The 27959-nt window shown below is 39.9% G+C and overlaps 1 protein-coding gene across 3 annotated transcripts in view; it reads right to left on the bottom strand.

The window, feature by feature from the left end:
• The window catches only part of LOC106610599 (CAP-Gly domain-containing linker protein 4), a 90447-nt gene that overhangs the window by 16106 nt on the left and 46382 nt on the right, over positions 1 to 27959 (bottom strand). For all 3 annotated transcript variants that reach the window (XR_014378694.1, XM_014209995.3, XM_082955607.1), the window contains one exon: positions 8884 to 9007. Coding sequence is in view for 2 of the 3 variants with exons in the window: in XM_014209995.3 (XP_014065470.3) it covers positions 8884 to 9007 (124 nt within the window). In the remaining variant the exon portion in view is untranslated. The remainder of the gene's footprint in view (positions 1 to 8883; positions 9008 to 27959) is intronic.

Raw genomic sequence — 27959 nt, 5'->3', positions numbered from 1 at the left:
ATTGTTTTCACATACCGACGTTATATGTCCGAACTCAGAATCAAACTATTATACTAATCTGACTATTCACAATAATCATATTATTGTGTGCATACTCGGTGCCGCCCGTGTTCCTATCGGTCAGTCACTGGGATCGGCTCGTAACACCAGCCACACTACACAATAAAGGCAAAACAATTCTGACACTGCCAGAACTTTGTCCGAGTCTACCATGTAGTGGTACTTAATCGGCAGACCTTGAAGCCACCTCCAGCTGCGCAGAGGTCGTTACAATACAGTACACCCTGAATTCATCTAAATTTTGAACTGATATGCAGCCAGGACACTTCAATTGTAAAGCACCTCAATAAGAAAATATATTGTTGCTTTGATTGAATTTATTTTGGGTAACAGACATATACATTTGAAGTCAGACATTTAAATGCATTTGGCAAGGTGTATGTAAACAGTTTTTCACAATTCGCGACATTTAATCCTAGTAAAAATTCCCTGTTTTAGGTCAGTTTGGATTACCACTTTATTTTAAGAATGTGAAATGTCAGAATAATAGTAGAGAGAATGATTTATTTCAGATATATCTTTCATCACATTTCCAGTGGGTCAGAAGTTTACATGCACTCAATTAGTATTTGGTAGCATTGCCTTTAACTTCATCGGGGTAGGGGGCAGTATTTTCACGTCCAGATGAAAAGCGTGCCAAGAGTAAACTGCCTGCTACTCAGGCCCAAAACCTAGAATATGCATATAATTAGTAGATTTGGATAGAAAACACTCCGAAGTTTCTAAAACTGTTTGAATGATGTCTGTGAGTATAACAGAACTCATATGGCAGGCAAAAACCTGAGAAGAAATCCAACCGGGAAGTGTGGAAATCTGAGGTTTGTAGTCTTTCAAGTGATTGCCTATCCAATATACAGTGTCTATGGGGTCATATTGCACTTCCTAAGGCTTCCACTAGATGTCAACCGTCTTTAGAACGTTGTTTCAGGCTTCTACTGTGAATGGGGAGCGAATAAGAGCGGTTTCAGTTAGGTGTCTGGCAGTCGGCCATTATTTTAGGTACGTGTGGCCATGAGCACGAGCTCAGTTCTCTTTCCTTTATGAAGACAAAGGAATTGCCCGGTTGGAATATTTTTGAAGATTTATGATAAAATCATCCTAAAGATTGATTCTACACATCGTTTGACATGTTTCTACAAACTGTAATATAACTTTTTTTACTTTTCGCCTGGACTTTAGTGCGTGCGCCTTCTGCATTTGGAATAGTGAACCTAACGCGCGAAGGTATTTGGACATAAAGATTAACTTTATCGAACAAAACTAACATTTATTGTGGAACTGGGATTCCTGGGAGTGCATTCCGATGAAGATCATCAACGGTAAGTGAATATTTCTAATGCTATTTCTGACTTTTGTTGACTCCACAACATGGCGGGTATCTGTATGGCTTGTTTTGGTGTCTAAGCGTTGTACTCAGATTATTGCAAAGTGTGCTTTCGCCGTAAAGCTTTTTTGAAATCTGACAGGGCGGTTGCATTAACCTCTCTAGGCTAGGCGGGACGAATTCGTCCCACCTACGTAACAGCCACGGCTATCCTGTGGCGCGATTTTCAAAACCTTAAAAATCCTATTACTTCAATTTCTCAAACATATGACTATTTTACAGCCATTTAAAGATAAGACTCTCGTTAATCTAACCACACTGTCCGATTTCAAAAAGGCTTTACAACGAAAGCAAAACATTAGATTATGTCAGCAGAGTACCAAGCCAGAAATAATCAGACACCCATTTTTCAAGCCAGCATATAATGTCACCAAAACCCAGAAGACAGCTAAATGCAGCACTCACCTTTGATGATCTTCATCAGATGACAACCCTAGGACATTATGTTATACAATACATGCATGTTTTGTTCAATCAAGTTCATATTTATATCAAAAACCAGCTTTTTACATTAGCATGTGACGTTCAGAACTAGCATACCCCCCGCAAACTTCCGGGGAATTCGCTAACATTTTACTAAATTACTCACGATAAACGTTCACAAAAAGCATAACAATTATTTTAAGAATTATAGATACAGACCTCCTCTATGCACTCGATATGTCCGATTTTAAAATAGCTTTTTGGTGAAAGCACATTTTGCAATATTCTAAGTACATAGCCCAGGCATCACGGGCTCGCTATTTAGACACCCGGCAAGTTTAGCACTCACCATAATCATATTTACTATTATAAAAATTTCATTACCTTTTGTTGTCTTCGTCAGAATACACACCCAGGACAGCTACTTCAATAACAAATGTTGGTTTGGTCCAAAATAATCCATCGTTATATCCGAATAGCGGCGTTTTGTTCGTGCGTTCCAGACACTATCCGAAATAGTAAAGAAGTGTCACGCGCTTGGCGCAATTCGTGACAATAAAATTCTAAGTATTCCATTACCGTACTTCGAAGCATGTCAATCGCTGTTTAAAATCAATTTTTACGACATTTTTCTCGTAGAAAAGCGATAATATTCCGACAGGGAATCTCCTTTTCGGCAAACAGAGGAAAAAATCCCAAAGGCGGGGGCGGTCGGGGTCACGCGCATAAGATAGTGTCTCTTGATGGGCCACTTGAGAAAGGCGATAATGTGTTTCAGCCTGGGGCTGGAATGACGACATTCTGTTTTTTCCCGGGCTCTGAGCGCCTATGGACGACGTGGGAAGTGTCACGTTAGAGCAGAGATCCTTAGTAAATGATAGAGATGGAAAAGAAGTTCAACAAATGGTCAGACAGGCCACTTCCTGTAAAGGAATCTCTCAGGTTTTGACCTGCCATTTGAGTTCTGTTATACTCACAGACACCATTCAAACAGTTTCAGAAAATGTAGGGTGTTTTCTATCCATATGTAATAAGTATATGCATATTCTAGTTACTGAGTAGGAGTGGTAACCAGATTAAATCGGGTATGTTTTTTATCCAGCCGTGTCAATGCTGCCCCCTAGCCCTAACAGGTTAAGGAGAAGTGTATCTATAATTCTATTCATAACAGTTGTATATTTTATCAATGTTTATGATGAGTATTTCTGTAAATTGATGTGTTCATTCACCGGTAGTTTTGGAGGCAAAACATTTCTGAACATTACACGCAAATGTAAAAATGGGGTTTTTGGATATAAATATGAACTTTATCGAGCAAAACATAAATGTATTGTGTAACATGAAGTCCTATGAGTGCCATCTGATGAAGATCATCAAAGGTTAGTGATTAATTTTAGCTGTATTTCTGTTTTTTGTGACGCCTCTCATCGCTTGGAAAATGGCAGTGTGGTTTTTCTTGTCTAGGTGCTGTCCAAACACAATCTAATGCTATGCTTTCGCCGTAAAGCCTTTTTGAAATCACACACTGTGGTTTGATTAACGAGAAGGTTATCTTTAAAATGGTGTATAATACTTGTATGTGTGAGAAATTTGAATTATGAGATTTTTGTTGTTTTGAATTTGGCGCTCTGCTATTTCACTGGCTGTTGGCGAGTGGGACGCTACCGTCCCACATACCCCAGAGAGGTTAAATTGTTTAACTTGGGTCTAACGTTTCGGGGAGCCTTCCACAAGCCTCCCACAAAACGTTGGGTGAATTTTGTCCCATTACTCTTGACAGAGCTGGTGTAGTCAGGTTTGTAGGCCTCCTTGCTCGCACTTGCTTTTCCAGTTCTGCCCACAAACTCTCTGTAGGATTGTGGTCAGGGCTTTGTGATGGCCACTCCAATACCTTGACTTTGTTGTCCTTAAGCTATTTTGCCACAACTTTGGAAGTATGATTGGGGTCATTGTCAATTTGGAAGACCCATTTGCGACCAAGCTTTAACTTCCTGAATGACGTCTTGAGATGTTGCTTCAATATATCCACATAATTTTCCTTCCTCATGAGGCCATCTATTTTGTGAAGTGCACCAGTCCCTCCTGCAGCAAAGCACCCCCACAACATGTTGCTCCCATCCCCGTGCTTCACGGTTGGGAGGGTGTTCTTCGGCTTGCAAGCCTCCCCCCTTTTCCTCCAAACATAATGATGGTCATTATGGCCAAGCAGTTTGTTTCATCAGACTAGAGGACATTTCTCCAAAAAGTCAGATCTTTGTCCCCATGTGCAGTTGCAAACTGTAGTCAGACTTTTTTTAGGGCAGTTTTGGAGCAGTGGCTTCTTCCTTGCTGAGTGGCCTTTCAGGTTATGTCGATATAGGACTTGTTTTACTGTGGATATATATACGTTTGTACCGGTTTCCTCCAGCATCTTCACAAGGTACTTTGCTGCTGTTCTGGGATTGATTTGCACTTTTCGTACCAAAGTACGTTCATCTCTAGGAGACAGAACACATCTCCTTCCTCAGTGGTATGACGGCTGCGTGGTCCCATGGTGTTTATACTTGCGTACTTTTGTTTGTGCAAATGAACGTGGTACCTTCAGGCATTTGGAAATTGCTCCCCAGGATGAAACAGACTTGTGGAGGTCTACAATTGTTTTCCTGAGGTCTGGGCTGATTTCTTTTGATTTTCCCATGATGTAAAGCAAAGAGGCACTTAGTTTGTAGGTAGGCCTTGAAATACATCCACAGGTACACCTCCAATTGACTCAAATGATGTCAATTAGCCTATCAGAAGCTTCTAAAGCCATGACATAATTTTCTGGGATTTTCAAAGCTGTTTAAAGGCACAGTCAACTTAGTGTATGTAAACTTCTGACCCACTGGAATTGTGATACAAGTGAAATTATGTCTGTAAACAATTGTTGGAAAAATTACTTGTGTCATGCACAACGTAGATGTCCTAACCGACTTGCCAAAACTATAGTTTGTTAATGCGGGTGTAGCGAAATGCTTGTGTTTCTAGCTCCGACAGTGCAGTAATATCTAACAAGTAATATCTAACAATTTCACAGCAATACACACAAATCTAAGTAAAGGAATGGAATTAAGAATATATAAATATATGAATGAGCAATGTCAGACTGGCATAGACTAAGATACAGTAGAATAGAATACAGTATATACATATGAGATGAGTAATGCAAAATATGTAAACATTATTAAAGTGACTAGTGTTCCATTTATTAAAGTTGCCAGTGATTGCAAGTCTATGTATATAGGGCAGCAGCCTCTAATGTGCTAGTGATGGCTATTTGACAGTCTGATGTCCTTGAGATTGAAAGACTGAAAAACAGCTTCTGTCCCAGCTTTGATGCACCTGTACTGACCTCACCTTCTGGATGATAGCGGCGTGAACAGGCAGTGGCTCGGGTGGTTATTGTCCATGATGATCGATCTAGCCTTCCTGTGACATCGGGTGTTGTACCATCTCATTATGATGAATCATCAATTCCTAATTATTGATTGGTTTGTTAATTGTTTTAGTGTTATGTCTCCTGTGTGTGTGTGTTTGTGTGGGGATGCATTCACAGACACAGCGATCAGCTTGTTGGGGGTGAACTGGGAGCACAGTGCTATAGCCGGTGGGACAGAGGAGACGGCAATAGAGGGGGCTTCATCCTGAGCCCTATACTACGAATCATGTTTGACGAGTTAGCGAGGTAACTGTGGTCAACTCTGAGTTCAACCTGGAATAACCAGTACCATGACAGTGGCCAGGTTACTTTCTATGGCAATGAAGCCTTCAGAACTAACCTGCTCCGGGGCAGGCTAACTCAGGGCTAACTCCATGTATCCTGAATTATTCGTCTGAACCACGAGTTGAGGACCAACAAAATCAGATTCCCTCCCTCTCGCAAAGATTGTCATCATCCCCTTCATTTGAGGAAGACGATTGATTAAATATTTTATTAAACAGGTTTTGTACATAAAAACATCACATTACACATTTAGTAAGGACAGCATTTGCTTTCCAAACGGTACATTTCTCGCAGGATTGTATTTTGAAATTTGCGATAGGCAAACAAACTAACCAAGCATAGAGATATAATTCATAGATGGTAGTTCCCATTCAAGTCAAGACTGGCAGCCATTGCTAGGGTACCCATGAGTTTAACAGTCAAATTGCCAGGGTTAGAGGTTCCAAAAGCCTTCTATGGATTACAGTGTCTTCAGAAATGATTAATTTCCTTCTACATTTTGTTGTGTTACAGCCAGAATTCAAAATGGATTAAATATATGTTTTTTCCTCACCCATCTACACACAAAACCCCATAATGACAAAGTAAAATCCTGTTTTTAGAAATGTAAGCAAATGTATGAAAATGAAATACAGAAATATCTCATTTACATAAGTATTCACACCTCTGAGTCAATACTTTGTAGAAGCACCTTTGGCAGCGATTACAGCTGTGTGTCTTTCTGGGTAAGTCTGTAAGAGCTCTCCACACCTGGATTGTGCAACATTTGCCCATTCTTCCTTTCAAAATTCTTCAAGCTCTGTCAACTTGGTTATTGATCATTGCAAGACAACAATGTTCAGGTCTTGCCATAGATTTTCAAGTAGATTTATGTCAAAACTGTAACTTAGGAACATTCATTGTCTTCTTGGTAAGCACCTCCAGTATAGATTTGGCCTTGTGTTTTAGGTTATTGTTCTGCTGAAAGGTAAATTCATCTCCCAGGAAAGCACAATGAACAAGGTTTTACTCTAGGATTTGGCCTGTGCTTAGCTCCATTCTGTTTCTTTTTTATCCTGGAAAAGCTCCCTTGTCCTTAATGATTACAAGCGTACCCATCACATGAGGCAGCCACCTCTGTGCCTCAAACATAACACTTTGTATTCAGGACAAAAAGTTAATTGCTTTGCCACATTTATGCCAGCATTACTTTAGTTCCTTGTTGCAAACAGGATGCATGTTTTGGAATATCTTTTATTATGTACAGGCTTTCTTCTTTTCACACTGTCAATCAGGTTAGAAATGTGGAGTAACTACAATGTTGTTGATCCACCCTCCACCCGTGGTGGCTGTTTAACAATCTGATGGCCTTGAGATAGAAGCTGTTTTTCAATCTCTCGGTCCCAGCTTTGATGCATCTGTACGGACCTCGCCTTCTGGATGGACGCGGGGTGAACAGGCAGTGGCAAGGGTGGTAGTTTGCCCCCGGTGATGCGTTATGCAGACCGCACCACACTCTGAAGAGCCCTGCGGTTGTCGGCGGTGCAGTTGCCGTACCAGGCAGTGATACAGCCCGACAGTATGCTCTCGATTGTGCACCTCTAAAAGTTAGTGAGGGTTTTTGGTGACAAGCCACATTTTTTCAGCCTCCTGAGATTGAAGAGGTGCTGTTGCGCCTTCTTCACCACACTGTCTCTGTGCGTGGACCATTTCATTTTGTCGGTGATATGTACACTGAGAAGCTTAAAACCTTCCACCTTCTCCACTGCTGTCCTGTCGGTGTGGATAGGGGGGTGCTGCCTCAGCTGTTTCCTGAAGTCCATGATCATCTCTTTTATTTTGCTGATATTGAGTGACAGGTTATTTTCCTGACACCACACTCTGAGGGCCATCACCTACTCCCTGTAGGCTGTCTCGTCGTTGTTGGTAATTAAGCCTACCAATGTTGTGTCATCTGCAAACTTGATGATTGAGTTGGAGGCGTGCATGGCCATGCAGTCATGGGTGAACAGGGAGTACAGGAGGGGGCTGAGAACGCACCCTTGAGGAGCCCCAGTGTTGAGGATCAGCAGAGTAGAGATGTTGTTTCCTACCTTCACCACCTGGGGATGGCCCGTCAAGAAGTCCAGGACCCAGTTGCACAGGGCGGGGACTCGAGCTTAATGATGAGTTTGGAGGGTACAACGGTGTTGAATGCTGAGCTGTAGTCAATGAACAGCATTCTTACATAAGTATTCCTCTTGTCCAGATCGGATAGGGCAGTGTGCATTGTGATGGCGATTGCATCGTCTGTGGACCTATTGGGGTGGTAAGCAAATTGAAGTGGGTCTAGGGTGACAGGTAGGGTGAAGGTGATATGGTGGCCATCTTGAAGCATGTGGGGACAGCAGTCTGGGATAGGGAGAGAATATGTCCGTAAACACACCAGCCAGCTGGTCTGCGCATGCTCTGAGGACGCGGCTAGTGATGCCGCGTCCTTAACACGTTTAAATGTTTTACTCACCTCGGCCACGGAGAAGGAGAGCCCACAGTCGTTGGTAGCGGTTCGTGTCTGTGGCACTGTATTGTCCTCAAAGCACACAAAGAAGTTGTTTAATTTGTCTGGAAGCAAGACGTCGATGTCTGCGACATGGCTGGTTTTCTTTTTGTAATCCGTGATTGTCCGTAGACCCTGCCACGTACGTCTCGTGTCTGAGCCGTTGAATTGCGACTCCACTTTGTCTCTATACTGACACTTTGCTTGTTTGATTGCCTTACGGAGGAAATAACTACAGTGTTTGTATTCGGCCATATTCCCAGTCACCTTGCCATGATTAAATGCGGTGGTACGTGCTTTCAGTTTTGCGCTGCTTTCTTTTGATTTTCCCATGATGTCAAGCAAAAAGGCACTGAGTTTGAAGGTAGGCCTTGAAATACATCCACAGGTACACCTCCAATTGACTCAAATTATGTCAATCCTGACATAATCTAATGTTTTGCTTTCGTTGTAAAGCCTTTTTGAAATCGGACAATGTGGTTAGATAAAGGAGAGTCTTGTCTTTAAAATGGTGTAAAATAGTCATATGTTTGAAAAATTGAAGTTTGGGGATTTTTGAGGTGTTTGTAATTCGCGCCACGCTCTATCATTGGATATTTGCGAGGCGTTTCGCTAGCGGAACATCTAGATGTAAGAGGTACATTTTTTTCTCTAAACCTATTTCTAAATGTGAGAAATAATTAAAGACACTTCTTCCAGATTTTTTTGTTTGTTGTTTACAAATATAAAATGGAGTAGCTCAGAGGGGTATGTACTTACCTCTCTACACGCGATGGAGGGGCAAAGACACCATGTTTGGGAGGACAGCTGAAGTAGTTCACCCCGCCAACCGAGCCGTCGTTCTTCCCGCTGGGCTTGTCCAGCTCGATCCCCAGCCAGAACCCTGAGGGACAGATGGAAAAAGAGGTGGACAGACGGTCAAAGTCAAACCATGATTAGAGCAGTTTCTCAAGACCAGCTTCTCGAGGCCATCAAGCAGCTTCTCAAGGCCATCCATTTTTTTTTATTTTGCTTGGCAAGTCAGTTAAGAACAAATTCTTATTTACAATGACAGCCTACCGGTTAACAGTGGGTTAAACTGCCTTGTTCAGGGGCAGAATGACAGATTTTTAACTTGTCAGCTTCGGAGATTCGATCCAGCAACCTTTCGGTTAATGGCCCAACGCTCTAACCACTAGGCTACTGCCACCCCTTCAATATTTGCATTCAATACTTGATTGCAAATATCACAATGCAAAACAAGGGTAAGTGCATTCATGTAGAAGAAACTCTTGCACGCTGTGTCTACAATAACCAATGTAGTCACATTCTTAAACAACTGTCTACTACAAGATTCAGCAGCTTGATGCATTCCAATGAATGACGTTAAGGACCGATGGGAATTTACTGGGGGGGAGAGTTGGGGAGAGTAGCGCGTTTTTCCCTGGTTTACAATTGCTCTTCTACTCGTATCTTCCCTACAAACAATGGCTTAACTTCCTTCTGATATAACCCTAATAAAAAGTTTAGAAATGTTTGTGAAGGTTTGATATGGTGTGGCTATTATTAAACTTTAGCAGGCCTATGATATGAAGGCAGTTTGCCCCTGAGCACCAACTGGCTCCGACAGCTGAACTTGAGCTGAGGAAGACCGCTTCCGGCCTACCAGAGAAACTACTACAATGCTTTATACAAAAAATTTGGATTGAAAATGAACGAATGACCTTCCTTTGTATGTCTATATATGTATTACAGACGCAGTAGCCATCGGTGTCGTAACATGCCACCGGCATATCTCTATCACTCTGGGGTTAGGCCTAAGCTTATCTTCTATATATATATATATATATACACATATACACATACACACACACACACTTAAACAACACATCCTCGATCTGAATGAAATAAATAATCTTATTAAATACTTTTTTCTTTACATAGTTAAATGTGCGGACAACAAAATCACACACACCAAAAAAAAAATATATATATATATATATATATATATATATCTCAGTCAAAAGTTAGGACACATCTACCCATTCCAGGGCTTTCCTTTATTTTTTTATATTTTTTTTTACATTGTTGAATAATAGCGAAGACATCAGAACTATGAAATAACAAATGGAATCATGTAGCAACCCAACAAAAGTGTCATGCAAATCAAAATACAAACGTTTGGGGTCACTTCGAAATGTCCTTGTTTTTGAAAGAAAAGCAAAAAATTATTCCATTAACCTCTATGGGAGTCCCACCTACTCAACAGTCAGTTGAATCCTGTGGCGCGTTATTCAAATACCTTAGAAATGCTATTACTTCAATTTTTCAAAAATATGACTATTTTACACCATTTTAAAGATAAGACTCTCGTTAATCTAACCACACTGTCCGATTTCAAAAAGGCTTTACAACGAAAGCAAAACATTAGATTATGTCAGCAGAGTACCCAGACAGAAATAATCAGACACCCATTTTTCAAGCTAGCATATAATGTCACATAAACCCAAACCACAGCTAAATGTAGCACTAACCTTTGATGATCTTCATCAGATGACAATCCTAGGACATTATGTTATACAATACATGCATGTTTTGTTCAATCAAGTTCATATTTATATCCAAAAACCAGCTTTTTACATTAGCATGTGACTAGCATGTGACTAGCATTCCCACCGAACACTGCCGGTGAATTTACTAAATTACTCACGATAAACGTTCACAAAAAGCACAACAATTATTTTAAGAATTATAGATACAGAACTCCTCTATGCACTCGATATGTCCGATTTTAAAATAGCTTTTCGGTGAAAGCACATTTTGCAATATTCTCAGTAGATAGCCCGGCATCACAGGGCTAGCTATTTAGACACCCAGCAAGTTTAGCACTCATCAAAGTCAGATTTACTATAAGAAAAATGTTATTATCTTTGTTGTCTTCGTCAGACTGCACTCCCAGGACTTCTACTTCAATAACAAATGTTGGTTTGGTCCAAAATAATCCATCGTTATATCCAAATAGCGGCGCTTTGTTTGTGCGTTCAAGACACTATCCTAAAGGGTAAATAAGGGTGGCGAGCATGGCGCAATTCGTGACAAAAAAATTCTAAATATTCCATTACCGTACTTCGAAGCATGTCAACCGCTGTTTAAAATCCATTTTTATGCCATTTTTCTCATAAAAAAGCGATAATATTCCGACCGGGAATCTGCGTTTAGGTAAACAGACAAAGGAAAAGAAAGCATTCGGTCGACGCGGGCACGCGCCTAAGCCCATAGTACTCTGAGTGGCCACTTGCCAAAAGCGATAAAGTGTTTCAGCCAGAGCCTGCCTCGATATCGTTCAGCTTTTTCCCGGGCTCTGAGAGCCTATGGAAGCCGTAGGAAGTGTCACGTTATTGCACAGATCCTGAGTCTTCAATAAAAAGAGCCAAGATGAAACACTACTTCTCAGACAGGCCACTTCCTGCTTGAAATCTTCTCAGGTTTTGGCCTGCCATATGAGTTCTGTTATACTCACAGACACCATTCAAACAGTTTTAGAAACTTTAGGGTGTTTTCTATCCAAAGCCAATAATTATATGCATATTCTAGTTACTGGGCAGGAGTAGTAACCAGATTAAATCGGGTACGTTTTTTATCCGGCTGTGTCAATACTGCCCCCTAGCCCTAACAGGTTAAAATAACATCAAATTGATCAGAAATACAGAGAAGACATTGTTAATGTTGTAAACGACTATTGCAGCTGGAAACGGATGATTTTTAATGGAATATCTACATAGGCGTACAGAGGCCCATTATCAGCAACCATCACTCCTGCGTTCCAATGGCACACTGTGTTAGCTAATCCAAGTTTCTCATTTTAAAAGGCTAATTGATCATTAGAAAACTATTTAGCAATTATGTTAGCACAGCTGAAAATTGTCGTGCTGATTAAAGAAGCAATAAACTGTCCTTCTTTAGACTAGTTGAGTATCTGGAGCATCAGCATTTGTGGGTTTGATTACAGGCTCAAAATAGCCAGTAACAAATAACTTTCTTCTGAAACACGTCAGTCTATCATTTTTCTGAGAAACGAAGGCTATTCCATGTGACAAATTGCAAAGAAAAGCATTCCAGGTGAAGCTGGTTGAGAGAATGCCAAGAGTGTGCAAAGCTGTCATCAAGGCAAAGGCTGGCTACTTTAAAGAATGTAAAATATATTTTGATTTGTTTAACACTTTTGGTTACTAAATGATTCCATGTGTTATTTCATAGTTTATGTCTTCGCTATTATTCTACAATGTAGAAAAACCCTTGAATGAGTAGGTGTGTCCAAACTTTTGACTGCTACTGTTGACAGTTGTGTGCCTTTCCAAATCATGTCCAATCAATTGAATTTACCACAGGTGGAATCCAATGAAGTTGTAGAAACATATTAAGGATGATCAGTGGAAATTTGCTAAAATGTCTAAAAAAACTGTTTTTGCTTCGTCATCATGGGGTATTGTGTGTAGATTGATATGGACGTTTTTTTTCTTCTTCCAAATCCATTTTAGAATAAGGCTGTAACCTAACAAAATGTTGAAAAAGTCAAGGGTCTGAATACTTTGAATGCACAGTATATACAGTAGCAGTCAAAAGTTTGGACACACCTACTCATTCCAGGGTTTTTCTTTACTTTTATTATTTTCTACATTGTATAATAATAGAAGACTTCAAAACTATGAAAGAGTGGCAAAGAGGGACTTTGCAATTAATTGCAATTCATCTGATCACTCTTCATAACATTCTGGAGTATATGCAAATTACCATCATACAAACTGAGGCAGCAGACTTTGTGAAAATTCATATTTGTGTCATTCCCAAAACTTTTGGCCATGACTATATGTTGTGTAGTAAGATTTTATGTAACTCACCTTAATAACTTGGTCTATTTACCCCTCTTAATTTCACCTACTGTTCTGACTTGGTGGTGCACATGCGGCCTATAACCTGTTATAGAGAAATCTAATCATCAAATATCGCAAGAGGTTTCATTGTCTGCTTATATGCCCCCTTCATTTATCCTACGGTTCTGACTTGGTGTACAGGGAGAACACAGTAAGAACGGCCCATCATCTGAATTCTGTCCCTGCACATTTCAAAAGTGCTGAACAAGTAGTTATATCGATTACTCGCACATTAATATTTTAATAGAAATTACTGCTTGCCTCATACGCTCATCGTTCCCTTATGCCATATATTGTACATTCCAATTGTTATATTGCTTATATAGGTCTCTCTCATTAGTACAGTATCGTATTAATCATTTTAGACAATGTTGGAATGATTTCAATGTTTTGCTTACTTTATATATAGCTCATGTGCTTTTCTTCACGAGGAGGGGAAACTAAATAATGTTGTTTGGGTCTTTAAACAACCTCTATGGGCTATGTGGGACGCAAGCGTCCCACCCCTGGTACACCCTATCAACAACAGGTGAAATATCAAGAGCGCCAAATTTGAAAACAATTAAATGTCATAATTCAAATTTCTCAAACATACAACTATCTTACACCCTTTGAAAGATAAACATCTCCTTAATCTAACCACGTTGTCCGATTTCAAAAAGGCTTTACGCGAAAGCATAAAGTTAGATTATGTTAGGAGAGTACATTGACAATAGCTGTGTGTAATGTTTTGTCAATTCAAAGACAGGCGTCACCAAAAGCAGAAAACCAGCTAAAATTATGCACTAACCTTTGACAATCTCCATCAGATGACACTCCTAGGACATTATGTTAGACAATACATGCATTCTTTGTTCTATCAAGTTCATATTTATATCCAAAAACAGCATTTTACTATGCCGTTGATGTTGAGGAAATCGTTTCCCTCCAATAACCGCCAGTCAATCAGCACAACATATTAAATAATTACTATTCGAAAACATTGGTAAAATATTATATTGTCATTCAAAGAATTATAGATTTACATCTCTTGAACGCAACCGGATTGCCAGATTTAAAAATAACCTTACTGGGAAATCACACTTTGCAATAATCTGAGCACTGCGCCCAGAAAAATACGCTTTGCGATACAGACTAACCGCCATGTTGGAGAGATCTAAAATCGAAAATACTATGTAAATAATCCATTACCTTTGATTCTCTTCATCAGATGTCACTTCCAGGAATCCCAGGTCCATAACAAATGCAGTTTTGTTCAAAAAAGCTCATAATTTATGTCCAAAAAGCTCCGTGTTGTTAGCACATGATCTATGCCCGCCGGACTTGTCTTCATAAACGAGGGGGAAAAAATATTTACGTTCGTTCAAACATGTCAAACGTTGTATAGCATAAATCATTAGTGCCTTTTTTAACCAGAACATGAATAATATTCAAGGCGGACGATTGCATTCTCTTTTAAAACGTATTGGAACGAGAGTACCCAACATGAACTCGCGCGCCAGAGTCTAATCGGCCACCACTGTTCCAAGGCTCTTGTTCGGTCAGATCTCACAGTATAAGACTCAAAACACTTTGTAAAGACTGGTGACATCTAGTGGAAGCCATAGGAAGTGCTCAACAATTAATAAGCCCCTGTGTGTTTCAATGGCATAGGCTTAAAGGTAATTCAACACATCAGGTATCCACTTCCTGTCAGAATTTGTCTCAGGGTTTTGACTGAGTTCTGTTATACTTACAGACACCATTCAAACAGTTTTAGAAAATTCAGAGTGTTTTCTATCCAAACCTGAACAATAATATGCATATTCTAGCTTCTGAGTTGGTGTAGGAGGCAGTTAAAAATGGGCACATATTTTTTTCAAAATTCTCAATACTGCCCCCTAGCCCCAACAGGTTTTAAACCATGTTTGCCAGTGACAGTCTCTTCTCATTCAAATGTTTTTTTCAACATCACCAAAGAACTATCATGGTCCAAAAATACCAAGACAGTTGTGAAGAGGGCACAACAAAACCTTTTCCCCCTCAGGAGACTGAAAAGATTTGGCATGGGTCCCCAGATCCTCAAACGGTTCTACAGCTGCACCAGAGAGCATCCTGACCGGTTGCATCACCACCTGGTATGGCAACTGCTCGGCATCTGACCGTAAGGCGCTACAGAGGGTAGTGCGAACGGCCCAGTGCCATCCAGGACCTACATAATAGCGGTGTCAGAGGAAAGCCCATAAAATTGTCAGAGACTCCAGTCACCCGAGTTATAGACTGTTTTCTCTGCCACCGCACGGCAAGCAGTACCAGAGTGCCAAGTATAGGACCAAACGGCTCCTCAACAGCTTCTACCCCTAAGCCAAAAGCCTGCTAAACAATTCATAAAAATCGCCACCAGACAATTTACATTGCCCCCCCCCCCCCCTTTTGTACACTGCTGCTACTCACTGTTTGTTTGTTATCTATGCATAGTCAATTCGCCCCCACCTACATGTACAGATAACCTGATCTAGCCCGTACCCCCGCACACTGACTCTGTATCGGTGCCCCCTGTATATAGCCTCGTTATTGTTATTCTTATTGTGTTACTTTTTATTATTACTTTTTATTTTAGTCTACTTGGTAAATATTTTCTTCTTCTTGAACTGCACTGTTGGTTAAGGGCTTGTAAGTAAGCATTTCACAGTAAAGTATACACTTGTTGTATTCGGCGCATGTGACAAAGTTGGATTTTGATTTGACTTAATAGACCCATGTAATTCCAGTTGATATTGCAAGGGTTGTTTGGTGTGCGCAATGTGCTGTCTGTGCGTCGGTGTATTGCATAAAAAAGTGGATGCTCGTGATTGTATTTTCCTTTCCTTTAAGACCACATAGGCATAATGAAAAAATACAATGCTGTGCAGTGGATTTACAGGCAAAAAAATATTTAAAAAAATATTGGTTGAGTTTGCCCCACCAAGATTTACATGCTAAAATTGCCATTGCTAATGACATTCGGCGATTGTCAAGCTTTCGATACTGGGTAAGCCTACAAGGTAGGGAGGGATGTACAGTTGAAGACGGAAGTTTACATACACCTTAGCCAAATACATTTAAACTCCGTTTTTCACAATTCCTGACATTTAATCCTAGTAAAAATTCCCCGTCTTAGGTCAGGTAGGATCACCACTTTATTTAAAAAATGTGAAATGTCAGAATGACAGTAGAGAGAATAATATATTTCAGCTTTTATTTCTTTCATCACATTCCAGTGGGTCAGAAGTTTACATACACTCAATTAGTATTTGGTAGCATTGCCTTTAAATTGTTTAACTTGGGTCAAACGTTTCAGGTAGCCTTCCACAAGCTTCCCACAATAAGTTGGGTGAATTCTGACCCATTCCTCCTGACAGAGCTGGTGTAACTGAGTCAGGTTGTAGGCCTCCTTGCTCACACATGCTTTTTCAGTTCTGCCCACAAATGTTCTACAGGATTGAGGTCAGGGCTTTGTGATGGCCACTCCAATATCTTGACTTTGTTGTCCTTAAGCCTCTTTGCCACAACTTTGGAAGTATGCTTGGGGTCATTTGCGACCAAGCTTTAACTTCCTGACTGATGTCTTGAGATGTTGCTTCAATTTATCCACATAATTTTCCTTCCTCATGAGGACATCTATTTTGTGAAGCGCACTAGTCCCTCCTGCAGCAAAGCACCCCCACAACATGATGCTGCCACCCCCGTGCTTCACGGTTGGGATGGTGTTCTTCGGCTTGCAAGCATCCCCCTTTTTCCTCCAAACATAACGATGGTCATTCTGGCCAAACCGTTCTATTTTTGTTTCATCAGACCAGAGAACATTTCTCCAAAAAGTACGATCTTTGTTCCCATGTGCATTTATAAACCATAGTCTGGCTTTTTTATGGCGGTTTTGGAGCAGTGGCTTCTTCCTTGCTGAGCGGCCTTTCAGGTTATGTCGATATAGGACTCCTTTTACTGTGGCTATAGATACGTTTGTACCGGTTTCCTCCAGCATCTTCACAAGGTCCTTTGCTGTTGTTCTGGGATTGATTTGCACTTTTCGCACCAAAGTACGTTAATCTCTAGGAGACAGAACGGGTCTCCTTCCTGAGCGGTATGACAGCTGCGTGGTCCCATGGTGTTTATACTTGAGTACTATTGTTTGTACAGATGAACGTGGTACCTTCAGGCGTTTGCAAATTGCTCCCAAGGATGAAACAGACTTGTGGAGGTCTACAATTTTCTTTCTGAGGTCTTGGCTGATTTCTTTTGATTTCCCCATGATGTCAAGCAAAGAGGCACTGAGTTTGAAGGTAGGCCTTGAAATACATCCACAGGTACACCTCCAATTGACTCAAATTATGTCAATTAGCCTATCAGAAGCTTCTAAAGCCATGACATCATTTTCTGGAATTTTCCAAGCTGTTTAAAGGCACAGTCAACTAAGTGTACATAAGCTTCTGACCCACTGGAATTGTGATACAGTGAATTATAAGTGAATGTGTACCTCTGTGTTGTTGTTTTTGTCTCACTGCTTTGCTTTATCTTGACCAGGTCGCAGTTGTAAATGAGAACTTCTTCTCAACTGGCATACCTGGTTAAATAAAGGTGAAATATTTTTTTTTTAATGAATGGCCCTTCAACAGCACCTTGAAAATGACTGAATGAAGCGAAGACAAAACTGTGTTTGTGGCACCGAAGTTGTTCCGAATGACAGACAGACCTGCCCAAAGCCTACACTTGTCACTTAATAGTACCCAACTAGTTCTGGCTTTTGTGTATCTAAAGGATTGATACTGCAGTGTAGTGTTCCAATAACACTTCAAGAAAAGTGATACCAAACATTTTCTCCGGTGGAGAGTTTATAACACTAGTAGAGAAAATACAATCATAGCTATATTTACGTATATGATATACAGTGGGGTCTGAAATTATAGACAACCTCAATAAAGATAAGCAATAATGACTGTATAAAATAAATTGTTCAAATACTGAGCTACAGTGCATTTGGAAAGTATTCAGACCCCTTGACTTTTTCAAAATGTTGTCATGTTACAGCCTTATTCTAAAATGGATTAAATCGTTTTTTTCCTCATCAATCTACACACAATACCCCATAATGACAAAGCAAAAACAATTTTTTCACAATTTGCAAATGTATATAAAAAAAGAAAATACTGAAATATGAGATTTACTTAAGTATTCAGACCCTTTACTCAGTACTTTATTGATACCAATTTGGCAGCGATTACAGCCTTGAGTCTTTTTGGGTATGACGCTACAAGCTTGGCACACCTGTATTTGGTGAGTTTCTCCCATTTTTCTCTTCAGATCCTCTCAAGCTCTGTCAGATTGGATTGGGAGCATTGCAGCACAGCTATTTTCAGGTCTCTCCAGAGATGTTCGATCACGTTCAAGTCTGAGCTCTGGCTGGGCCACTCAAGGACATTCAGAGACTTGTCCCGAAGCCACTCCTGTGTTGTTTTGGCTGTGTGCTTAGGGTCGTTGTCCTGTTGGAAGGTGAACCTTCGCCCCAGTCTGAGGTCCTGAGCACTCGAACAGGTTTTCATCAAGGATCTCTCTGTACTTTCCTCCGTTCATCTTTCCCTCGATCCTGACTAGTCTCACAGTCCCTGCCACTGAAAAACATCCCGACAGCATGATGCTGTCACCACCATGCTTCACCATAGGGATGGTGCCAGGTTTCCTCGAGACATGAAACTGAGCATTCAGGCCAAAGAGTTCAATCTTGGTTTCATCAGACCAGATAATCTTGTTCCTCATGGTCTGAGAGTCCTTTAGGTGTCTTTTGGCAAACTCCAAGCGGTCTGTCATGCGCCTTTTACTGAGGAGTGGCTTCCGTCTGGCCACTCTACCATAAAGGCCTCATTTGTGGAGCGCTGCAGAGATGGTTGTCCTTCTGGAAGTTTCTCCCATCTCCACACAGGAACCGTATCAGAGTGACCATCGGGTTCTTGGTTACCTTACTTGCCAAGGCCCTTCTCCCCCGATTGCTCAGTTTGGCTGGGGGGGACAGCTCTAGGAAGTCTTGGTGGTTCCAAACTTCTTCCATTTAAGAATGATTGAGGCCAGTGTGTTCTTGGGGACCTTCAATGCTAGACACATTTTTTGGTACCCTTTCCCAGATCTGTGCCTTGACACAATCCTGTCTCGGAGCTTTACGGCAATTCCTTCAACCTCATGGCCTGGTTTTTGCTCTGACATGCACTGTCAACTGTGGGATTTATATAGACAGGTGTGTGCCTTTCCAAATCATGTCCAATCAATTGAATTTACCACAGGTGTAGTCCAAGTCTTAGAAACATCTCAAGGATGATCAATGGAAACAGGAGGCACCTGAGCTCAATTTCGAGTCTTAAAACGTATGTAAATAAGGTATTTCTGTTTAAAAAATGTTATACATTTGCTAACATTTCTAAAAACCTGTTTTCACTTTGTCATTATTGGGTATTGTGTGTAGATTGATGAGGAAAAAGAACAAGGCTGAATAATATTTTAGAACAAGGCTGTAACATAAAAAGTCAAGGGGTCTGACTACTTTCCGAATGCAGATTGTTGGGTCAAAAAATATCTGAAATTATATTTTATACTAATACAATTGCTCAGTGAAATAGATTTTTTAAACAAGTAATACTTATTTTCCTCAATAAGGTAGGAGTCAAAATTGTTGACACCCCTAACGATTCTTATAAAATAAAGTAGTCACAAGTTTAGTACTTGGTCCCATATTCCTAGCACGGATTGACTACATCAAGTTTGTGACTACTTTGTTGGATTCATTTGTTTTGGTCCTTTGTTGGATTCATTTGCGGTTCGTTTTGGTTGTGTTTCAGATTTTCTTGTGCCCAATAGAAATTTATGGTAAATAATGTACTGTTATTTTGGAGTCACTTTTATTATAAATAAGAATTTAATGTTTCTAAATACTCTTACATTAATGTGGATTTTACCATGATTACAGATAATCCTGAGTGAATCATAAATAATTATGAGTGAGAAAGTTATAGGGTCAAAGATCATACGCCCAAGACATACTAACCTCTATCCATTACCAATAACAGGAAGTTTGCATAGAGTTTGGTAGAATCTTATTCAAAATTATTCACAGCTGTAATGGCTTGCAAAGTTGCTTCCATCACTAAGACATCGAGTAGGGAAAAAAAGTATTTATTAGGAAAATGTTCTAGAATTATCTTTGACTTTTAAAATTTAGAAGGTTGGGTAGATCTGTAGGATTTTTTTTAACATAATACTTTTTAGATTTAATTATAAGGCAGCAAAATGTGAAGACTGCAAGGGGTGTGTAGACTTTCAGTAGGCACTGCATATTACGTATCATGTACAGTCGTATGAAAAGATTTGGGCACCCCTCTGAGGCTGCATAATAATTTACTCTGTCGTCACAGAAAATGATCACAGTGGCATGCCATTCATTTTCTAATAAAAGCTGAGTACTGGGGTATTGTCCAGACAAAGATTTTTAGTGTAGCAATATTAAGTTGTATGAAATTAAATCAGATGTGAAAAATAGGCTATGCAAAAATTTGGGCACCCTTGTCATTCTGTTGATTTGAATACCTGTAACTACTTAGCACTGATTAATTGGAACACACAATTGGTTTGGTGAGCTCATTAAGCCTTGAACTTCATAGACAAGTGCATCCAATCATGAGAAAATGTATTTAAGGTGGCCAATTGCAAGTTGTTGTTCTCTTTGACTCTCCTCTGAAGAGTGGCAACATGGGGGCCTCAAAACAACTCTCAAATGACCTGATAACAAAGATTGTTCAACATTATGGTTTAGAGGAAGGCTACAAAAAGCTATCGCAGAGATGTAAGCGTCCACTGTGAGGAACATAGCGAGGAAATGGAAGACCACAGGCACAGTTCTTGTTAAGGACAGAAGAGGCAGGCCAAGTAAAATATCGGAGAGGCAAAGGATAGTGAGAACGTTCAAAAACAGCCCACAGACCACCTCCAAAGACCTACAACATCATCTTGCTGCAGATGGAGTCACTGTGCATCGTTCAACAATTCAGTGCACTTTGCACAAGGAGAAGCTGTATGGGAGAGTAATGCGGAAGAAGCCTTTTCTACACACACGCCACAAACAGAGTCGCTTGAGGTATGCAAACGCACATTTGGACAAGCCAGCTTCATTTTGAAATAAGGTGCTGTGGACTGATGAAACAAAGATTGAGTTATTTGGTCATAACAAGGGACATTATGCATGGCGGCAAAAGAACACAGCATTCCAAGAAAAACACTTGCTACCCACAGTAAAATTTGGTGGGGGTTCCATCATGCTGTGGGGCTGTGTGGCCAGTGCTGGGAATCTTGTTAAAGTTGAGGGTCGCATGGATTCCACTCAATATCAGCAGATTCTTGGGAATAATGTTGAAGAATCAGTCACAAAGTTGAAGTTACGCTGGGGCTGGCTATTTCAACAAGACAACGACCCAAAACACTGCTCAAAATCTACCCGGGCATTTATGCAGAGGAACAAGTACAATGTTCTGGAATGGCCATCCCAGTCTCCAGACCTGAATATCATTGAGAATCTGTGGGATGATTTGAAGCGGGCTGTCCATGCTCGGCAACCATCAAACCTAACTGAACTGGAGATGTTTTGTAAGGAGGAATGGTCCAAAATACCTTCATCCAGAATCCAGACACTCATTAGAGGCTATAGGAAGCGTCTAGAGGCTGTTATTTTAGCAAAAAAAAAACTAAATATTGATGTGATTTTTCTATTGGGGTGCCCAAATTTATGCACCTGTCTAATTTTGTTTTGATGCATATTGCACATTTTCTGTTAATCCAATAAACCTCATTTCACTACTGAAATATTACTGTGTCCATCAGTTATTTGATAGATCAAAATGAAATTGCTGATCCAAAACACCCAATTATTTATAAATGGAAATCATGGATATTGTCAGTGGTGCCCAAACTTTTTCATACGACTGTATACATTGCATAATCCATATTGCTAATGGGGAGGTCAAGTGATGCTGCTGTCACTATTACTCAATGCTAATGGAAATGTCCAATGCAACTGCAATCCCTATGTAAAGAACATGTGTTAAGAGCATGACTTCAATATACTTTCAACAACTTGCCATAAACTTGCAAACATGACAATCCTTTGAAAACCAGCTATGTTTGTTTCTGACTTGGTGAACATGTTTAAATTACAAATTGTTAACCCTGATTAAGGCAGCTTGTAGGAAATGCCTTGGCATGGCCTTTGCATGCCAACAGAAGTACAAACAAGTGAGAAAACAAATACACAGTACTATGATGCTTAATATTATGTCTGATGATACTCCATACAGTAGCGAATTTAACCCTGGGGATTGCTCATGGGTGTAATCCCAAAATAGTCCCAAAAACCAGACCGCAGGCATTAGTGTCAAGGGTCTGATTTCAATTACATTCTTTTGGCAATGACGACAAAATGAAAAAAAAAAAAAAAAAAAAAAAGTCTAAGTTGGGTCTTCTTCAGACAGCCAACTCTTCCAACAAATCATGGGTGTGGGAAGGCGGGCCTTAAAATGTGAGCGGGAACTGTGGTCATGAAAAATCATCACTGCGGAAACATCTATTTTGTGTCCTTTTCTGTTGTTTTATCTCGAGCTCCATACCCACTGCCCAACCATCCATCAGTTGCTTTACGTCAAGCTCCATATCCACTTCCATCTTCTCACTCGTTCTTCAACGTCCTCCTCCTCAACCCCTGCACTATCGCCCTCGTTTGTGTCCACCATGAAACATTTTAGAACGCCATTTACCCATTGTGTTTCTGGAGTGATATTTGGCTGTGTACAAGCTAGCAAGCATGAAATGAAGTAGCTAGCCAGAATGAGGTTTGTTTTGAGAAAAGTTAGTTAACCTAGCTACTATCTAGTTCAATTTCTCTCAGGATTATGAAGGAAGCAAATTGTTTACAAAAATAGCATATTATTGACATAAAAGGTTAGCTGTGTTAGTCCAGTCTTTAGCTTATCCAGGGTCAATTATACATAGACAGTACATGGTTGCTCTATGGGAACAACAGCAACCTTTTTGAAAGCAACATTGCTAAAATGAATTAAGTAAATTATAATGAACATCATACTATGTTACCTGTAATGCCTAATTGTCATCTCCTCTTTTCATTTTGTACCTAAATTACAATGGTTGGATATGCTGTGAGACTTTTTTCTCCCCATGCTACTGACAACTATTTTGGTCTGCTCATACAGGAGTAATAAAGGCCCAGTGCACTAATTTTGTGAACATCTGTTATACTTATTACACATTTTTTATAATATTTTTTTAAATTCTGATTTATCAGGGGGTGCTGCAGCACCCTCAGCACTCCTACTTCCACATGACTCTCGCATAGAACAAGCCGACTAGGTAAATAGGTAAACTATTGTACTATGGGGATTTCTGATTTAGTTTTAATAACAATACATGGCAAGAATAGTAGCACTGGAAAGTTACATACTGAGTGAAAAAGTAGAGGCTTTGAATTATTTTGCCAGCAGCTACAGTAGGCTTACACACCGCTGTTTGAATTGAGCACCGCGATGGAGCGCATTACAGACTATTTAATTCCCTTCATCTGAACATCAGTGTCAGCAATAATCATGCATGAAAGAAAATAAAGTATTTGAGAATACATTTATTTGGGAATATATTTCGTAGAACCCCTATCCCCAGGAGATTTTTATTGTGGATCTAAACCCATATAACTGAAATTCGTCGTAGTGACGGAGAACTTTAACCCGTTTTCTCAATTGCCTTGTAAAACCCTAACACCGTAAGATCGTATTTTATAATTTAGCTAGTCATGTTGGCAACATAACAAGCTTTGAAATTATCCCCACCTGACCCAGATTGCGATGTATAATGGAAAAATGTTGGATTGCGTAAACAACAACAGTGATTGTATGATGGCGGGGATGCAGGGCTGTGCTCCAAACAAAACAACTACAAGTCTGCTTGCTGTAGTTTCTCAGCGGCAGAGCTAAAAAAAAAAAAGCACCTTATAGTTGAAGTCATAAAATTGCATTAAAATTACTTACGCTGGTAATTATTTTTTCTTAGTTTGCACCTACCCCAAATTTTTTAAGAATATTCTTAGTATGTTACTGAAGGTATCCACAAATGCAGTGAAAAGTTAAGTAAATGTAAAAAGCACATAAAATCAACAGCGTCCTCACCTTTAGTATAATAAATACACACAAATATCATACCCCCAAGAGGTTAGCATTTTGTGGGGGGTATGATATTTGTGCATCTAACTTTTTTACTCATAATTATTTAGATATTATTCAGGATTATCTGTAATCATGGTCGTATTCACATGAATGTTGAAGTGTCGAAGTTATATTTGGAATATGGGACCAAAACTAAACTTGTAACTACTTTAATACACAGAAGTGAATTTGTCACAATACTTGTGGTCCAATAAAATGGAGAGACTATGTATAACAAGTGCTTTAGTTTCTAAACAGTTCACCCAATATGGATGAAAATACCTTCAAATTAAATCTGTCAGTCTGCACTATAACATCATTGTATCACTTAAAATCCAAAGTGTGGGGGTACAGAGCTAAAACCAAAAATGTGTAACTGTCCCAATACTATTGGAGCTCAATGTATTGTAATTATGCGATAACCACACCCATGCCCAATGTCTTTCCTTTTGGTGGCAGTTCGCACAAAATAAAAATGACGTAAAGGATTTAATCTTCTGGCCCCATAGATTTGTGTATGTAGGTAAGCGTTTGCCAGTAGAATTTCAGAACGCTTTTTAATATTGCAGATAGATTGTAGCTTCCATCAATGTAATGGTCTGCATCATTTCCAACCCCTCACATATTGTTTTGTAAATATACACTACCGGTCAAAAGTTTTAGAACACCTACTCATTCAAAGGTTTTTCTCTATTTTTACTATTTTCTACATTGTAGAATAATAGTGAAGACATCAAAACTATGAAATCGCACATATGGAATCATGTACTAACCAAAAAAAGTGTTAAAACAAATCAAAATATATTTTATATTTGAGATTCTTCTAAGTAGCCACCCTTTGCCTTGATGATAGCTTTGCACACTCTCGGCATTGTTCAATTGCTTGTTCAATGAACCATAAACAATTAATGAACATGCACGTGTGGAACGGTCATGAAGACACTAACAGCTTACAGAGGGTAGGCAATTAAGGTCACAGTTATGAAAACTTAGAACACTAAAGAGGCCTTTCTACTGACTCTGAAAAACACTAAACGAAAGATGCCCAGGGCCCCTGCTCATCTGCGTGAACATGCCTTAGGCATGCTGCAAGGAGGCATGAGGACTGCAGATGCGGCCAGGGCAATAAACTGCAATGTCCATACAGTGAGACGCCTAAGACAGTGCGGACAGCTGATCGTCCTCGCAGTGGAAGACCACGTGTAACAACATCTGCATGTGATCAGTACATCCGAACATCACACCTGCAGCACAGGTACAGGATGGCAACAACAACTGCCTGAGTTACACCAGGAACGCACAATCCCTCCATCAGTGCTCAGACTGTCCGCAATAGGCTGAGAGAGGCTGGACTGAGGGATTGTAGGCCTGTTTTAAAGCAGGTCCTCACCAGACATCAACAGCAACAATGTCGCCTATGGGCACAAACCCACCGTCGCTGGACCAGACAGGACTGGCAAAAAGTGCTCTTCACTGACAAGTCGTGGTTTTGTCTCACCAGGGGTGATGGTCGTATTCGCGTTTATCGTCGAAGGAATGAGCGTTACACCGAGGCCCTTACTTTGGAGCGGGATTGATTTGGAGGTGGAGGGTCCGTCATGGTCTGGGGCGGTGTGTCACAGCATCATCGGACTGAGCTTGTTGTCATTGCAGGCAATCTCAACGCTGTGCGTTACAGGGAAGACATCCTCCTCCCTCATGTGGTAACCTTCCTGCAGGCTCATCCTGACATAACCCTCCAGCATGACAATGCCACCAGCCATACTGCTCGTTCTGTGCGTGATTTCATGCAAGACAGGAATGTCAGTGTTCTTCCATGGCCAGCGATGAGCCCAGATCTCAATCCCATTGAGCACGTCTGGGACCTGTTGGATCGGGGGGTGAAGGCTAGGGCCATTCCCCCCAGAAATGTCCGGGAACTTGCAGGTGCCTTGTTAGAAGACTGGGGTAACATCTCACAGCAAGCACTGGCAAATCTGGCACAGTCCATGAGGAGGAGATGCACTGCAGTACTTAATGCAGCTGGTGGCCACAACAGATACTGACTGTTACTTTTGATTTTGACCACCCCTTTTTTCAGGGACACATTATTAAACTAATATACTTTTTTCATTCAACACTATTTTATTTAACTAATTTTGGTCTTTAATGCAGGGCCGGCAGAGAAGTTCCTTACTTTTTCCCTCTTCCATATTTGCAGTAATGCTGCAATTAGTTGGTTGTAATTTTGGGTAGAGCAGACATTTCCATATTTTGGTTAGCTGCATGTGTGACATAACTTGACAAGTCCTATTTATGATATCCTTTACAAAGATTATACCTTTTTGGAGTTTAAGCCCAATATTTGTTGCATTATTTGTTCTGTGTTTTCTGGTGGACTAAACTGATATTGCAACCAACTTTCTGTGGCTTGTTTTTAAAATAGCAATATTTTGGAGATTATTTCATTTTCAAATAACTGAAAGTGAGAGGTTATAAACTGAAGAGAAAAAGGCCTTTCTTGAACATGGGGTGAGACATTCTTATTAATTTGCTAGAGAACCAGTTCGGATTTAAGTATAACTTTTGTATGACTGACGTCTTCAGTGAGAAGTCTACTGCTTTAATATTTATGAATTTCAGCTCTCCAAATTCATATTCTAAAAACAGGCACCTTTAAATGTTGTCTGCCTTGCCATTCCAAATAAAATTTAATATTTTTGCTCATATAATTAATAAAACAGGTGTAGGCAAGACCATAAGCAAATAGGTAAACTGGGACATGACTAAAGAGGTAATCAGGGTGATTTTTCCATAGGCAGACAGGTATTTTCCTTTCCAAGGTAGCAAGATCTTATCTATCTTTGCTACCTTTCTATTAAGATAATTTCTCTCTTTCGGGATATGTATACCGAGTATGTCCACATCACCATAAAGATCATTTTATTGGTAAACTACACGTTAATGTAAAAGTTGTATTTTTTTGTGATCGAATACATAATATAGTTATCTTATCATAATTTGGTTGTAATCCAGAGAGGTTAGAAAAAGTATATCATCTACGAGGGATCCAAATTATGGATTTAAAAAGACAACATCAGCGTACAATGTTTTAATGGCCCTGGATATCTAACCCTTTGATATTATTGTTGGATCTGCTGGATTTAAACAACTAACATTTCAATGGCAATAATAAATAGATATGCCGATAGTGGACAACCTTGTTTTACTCCGATACTTTGAGAAGTAGCCATTATTTACTATACATAACTTTAACCCATTTTATAAGAGATTCTCAAAAATTGAAAAATTCCAGGTATTTATATATAAATTCCAGTAGTACTTTATCAAAAGCCTTTTCAATGTGAGCTATGAATACCAGGCCTGGTTTTCCAGATTTTCATTAGTGTTCTATTGTTTCCAGTACTTATATTATCTCCAAAATATCGTCCATGTAAAAAACCTGTCTGATTAGGATGAATAATATTCGACAATACCTTTTTATTCTATGTGCTACGCATTTTGCATCACAACACAGAAGTGTAAGATGTCTCCAATTTTTTTAATGGACTGGACCTTTATATATACACCACTTGGATCCTGTTTCAGTAAAGATGAAATCAGACCTTCTTGTTGAGTGTCTGATAATCTACTGAAATGTTAGAGTGGTTAAAACATGCTAATAACGGTC

The sequence above is a fragment of the Salmo salar genome, chromosome 09, assembly GCF_965601325.2.
Source record: "Salmo salar chromosome 09, fSalSal1, whole genome shotgun sequence".
NCBI classification, from domain to species: domain Eukaryota; kingdom Metazoa; phylum Chordata; class Actinopteri; order Salmoniformes; family Salmonidae; genus Salmo; species Salmo salar.
This window is presented reverse-complemented; position numbering and strand designations above follow the sequence as displayed.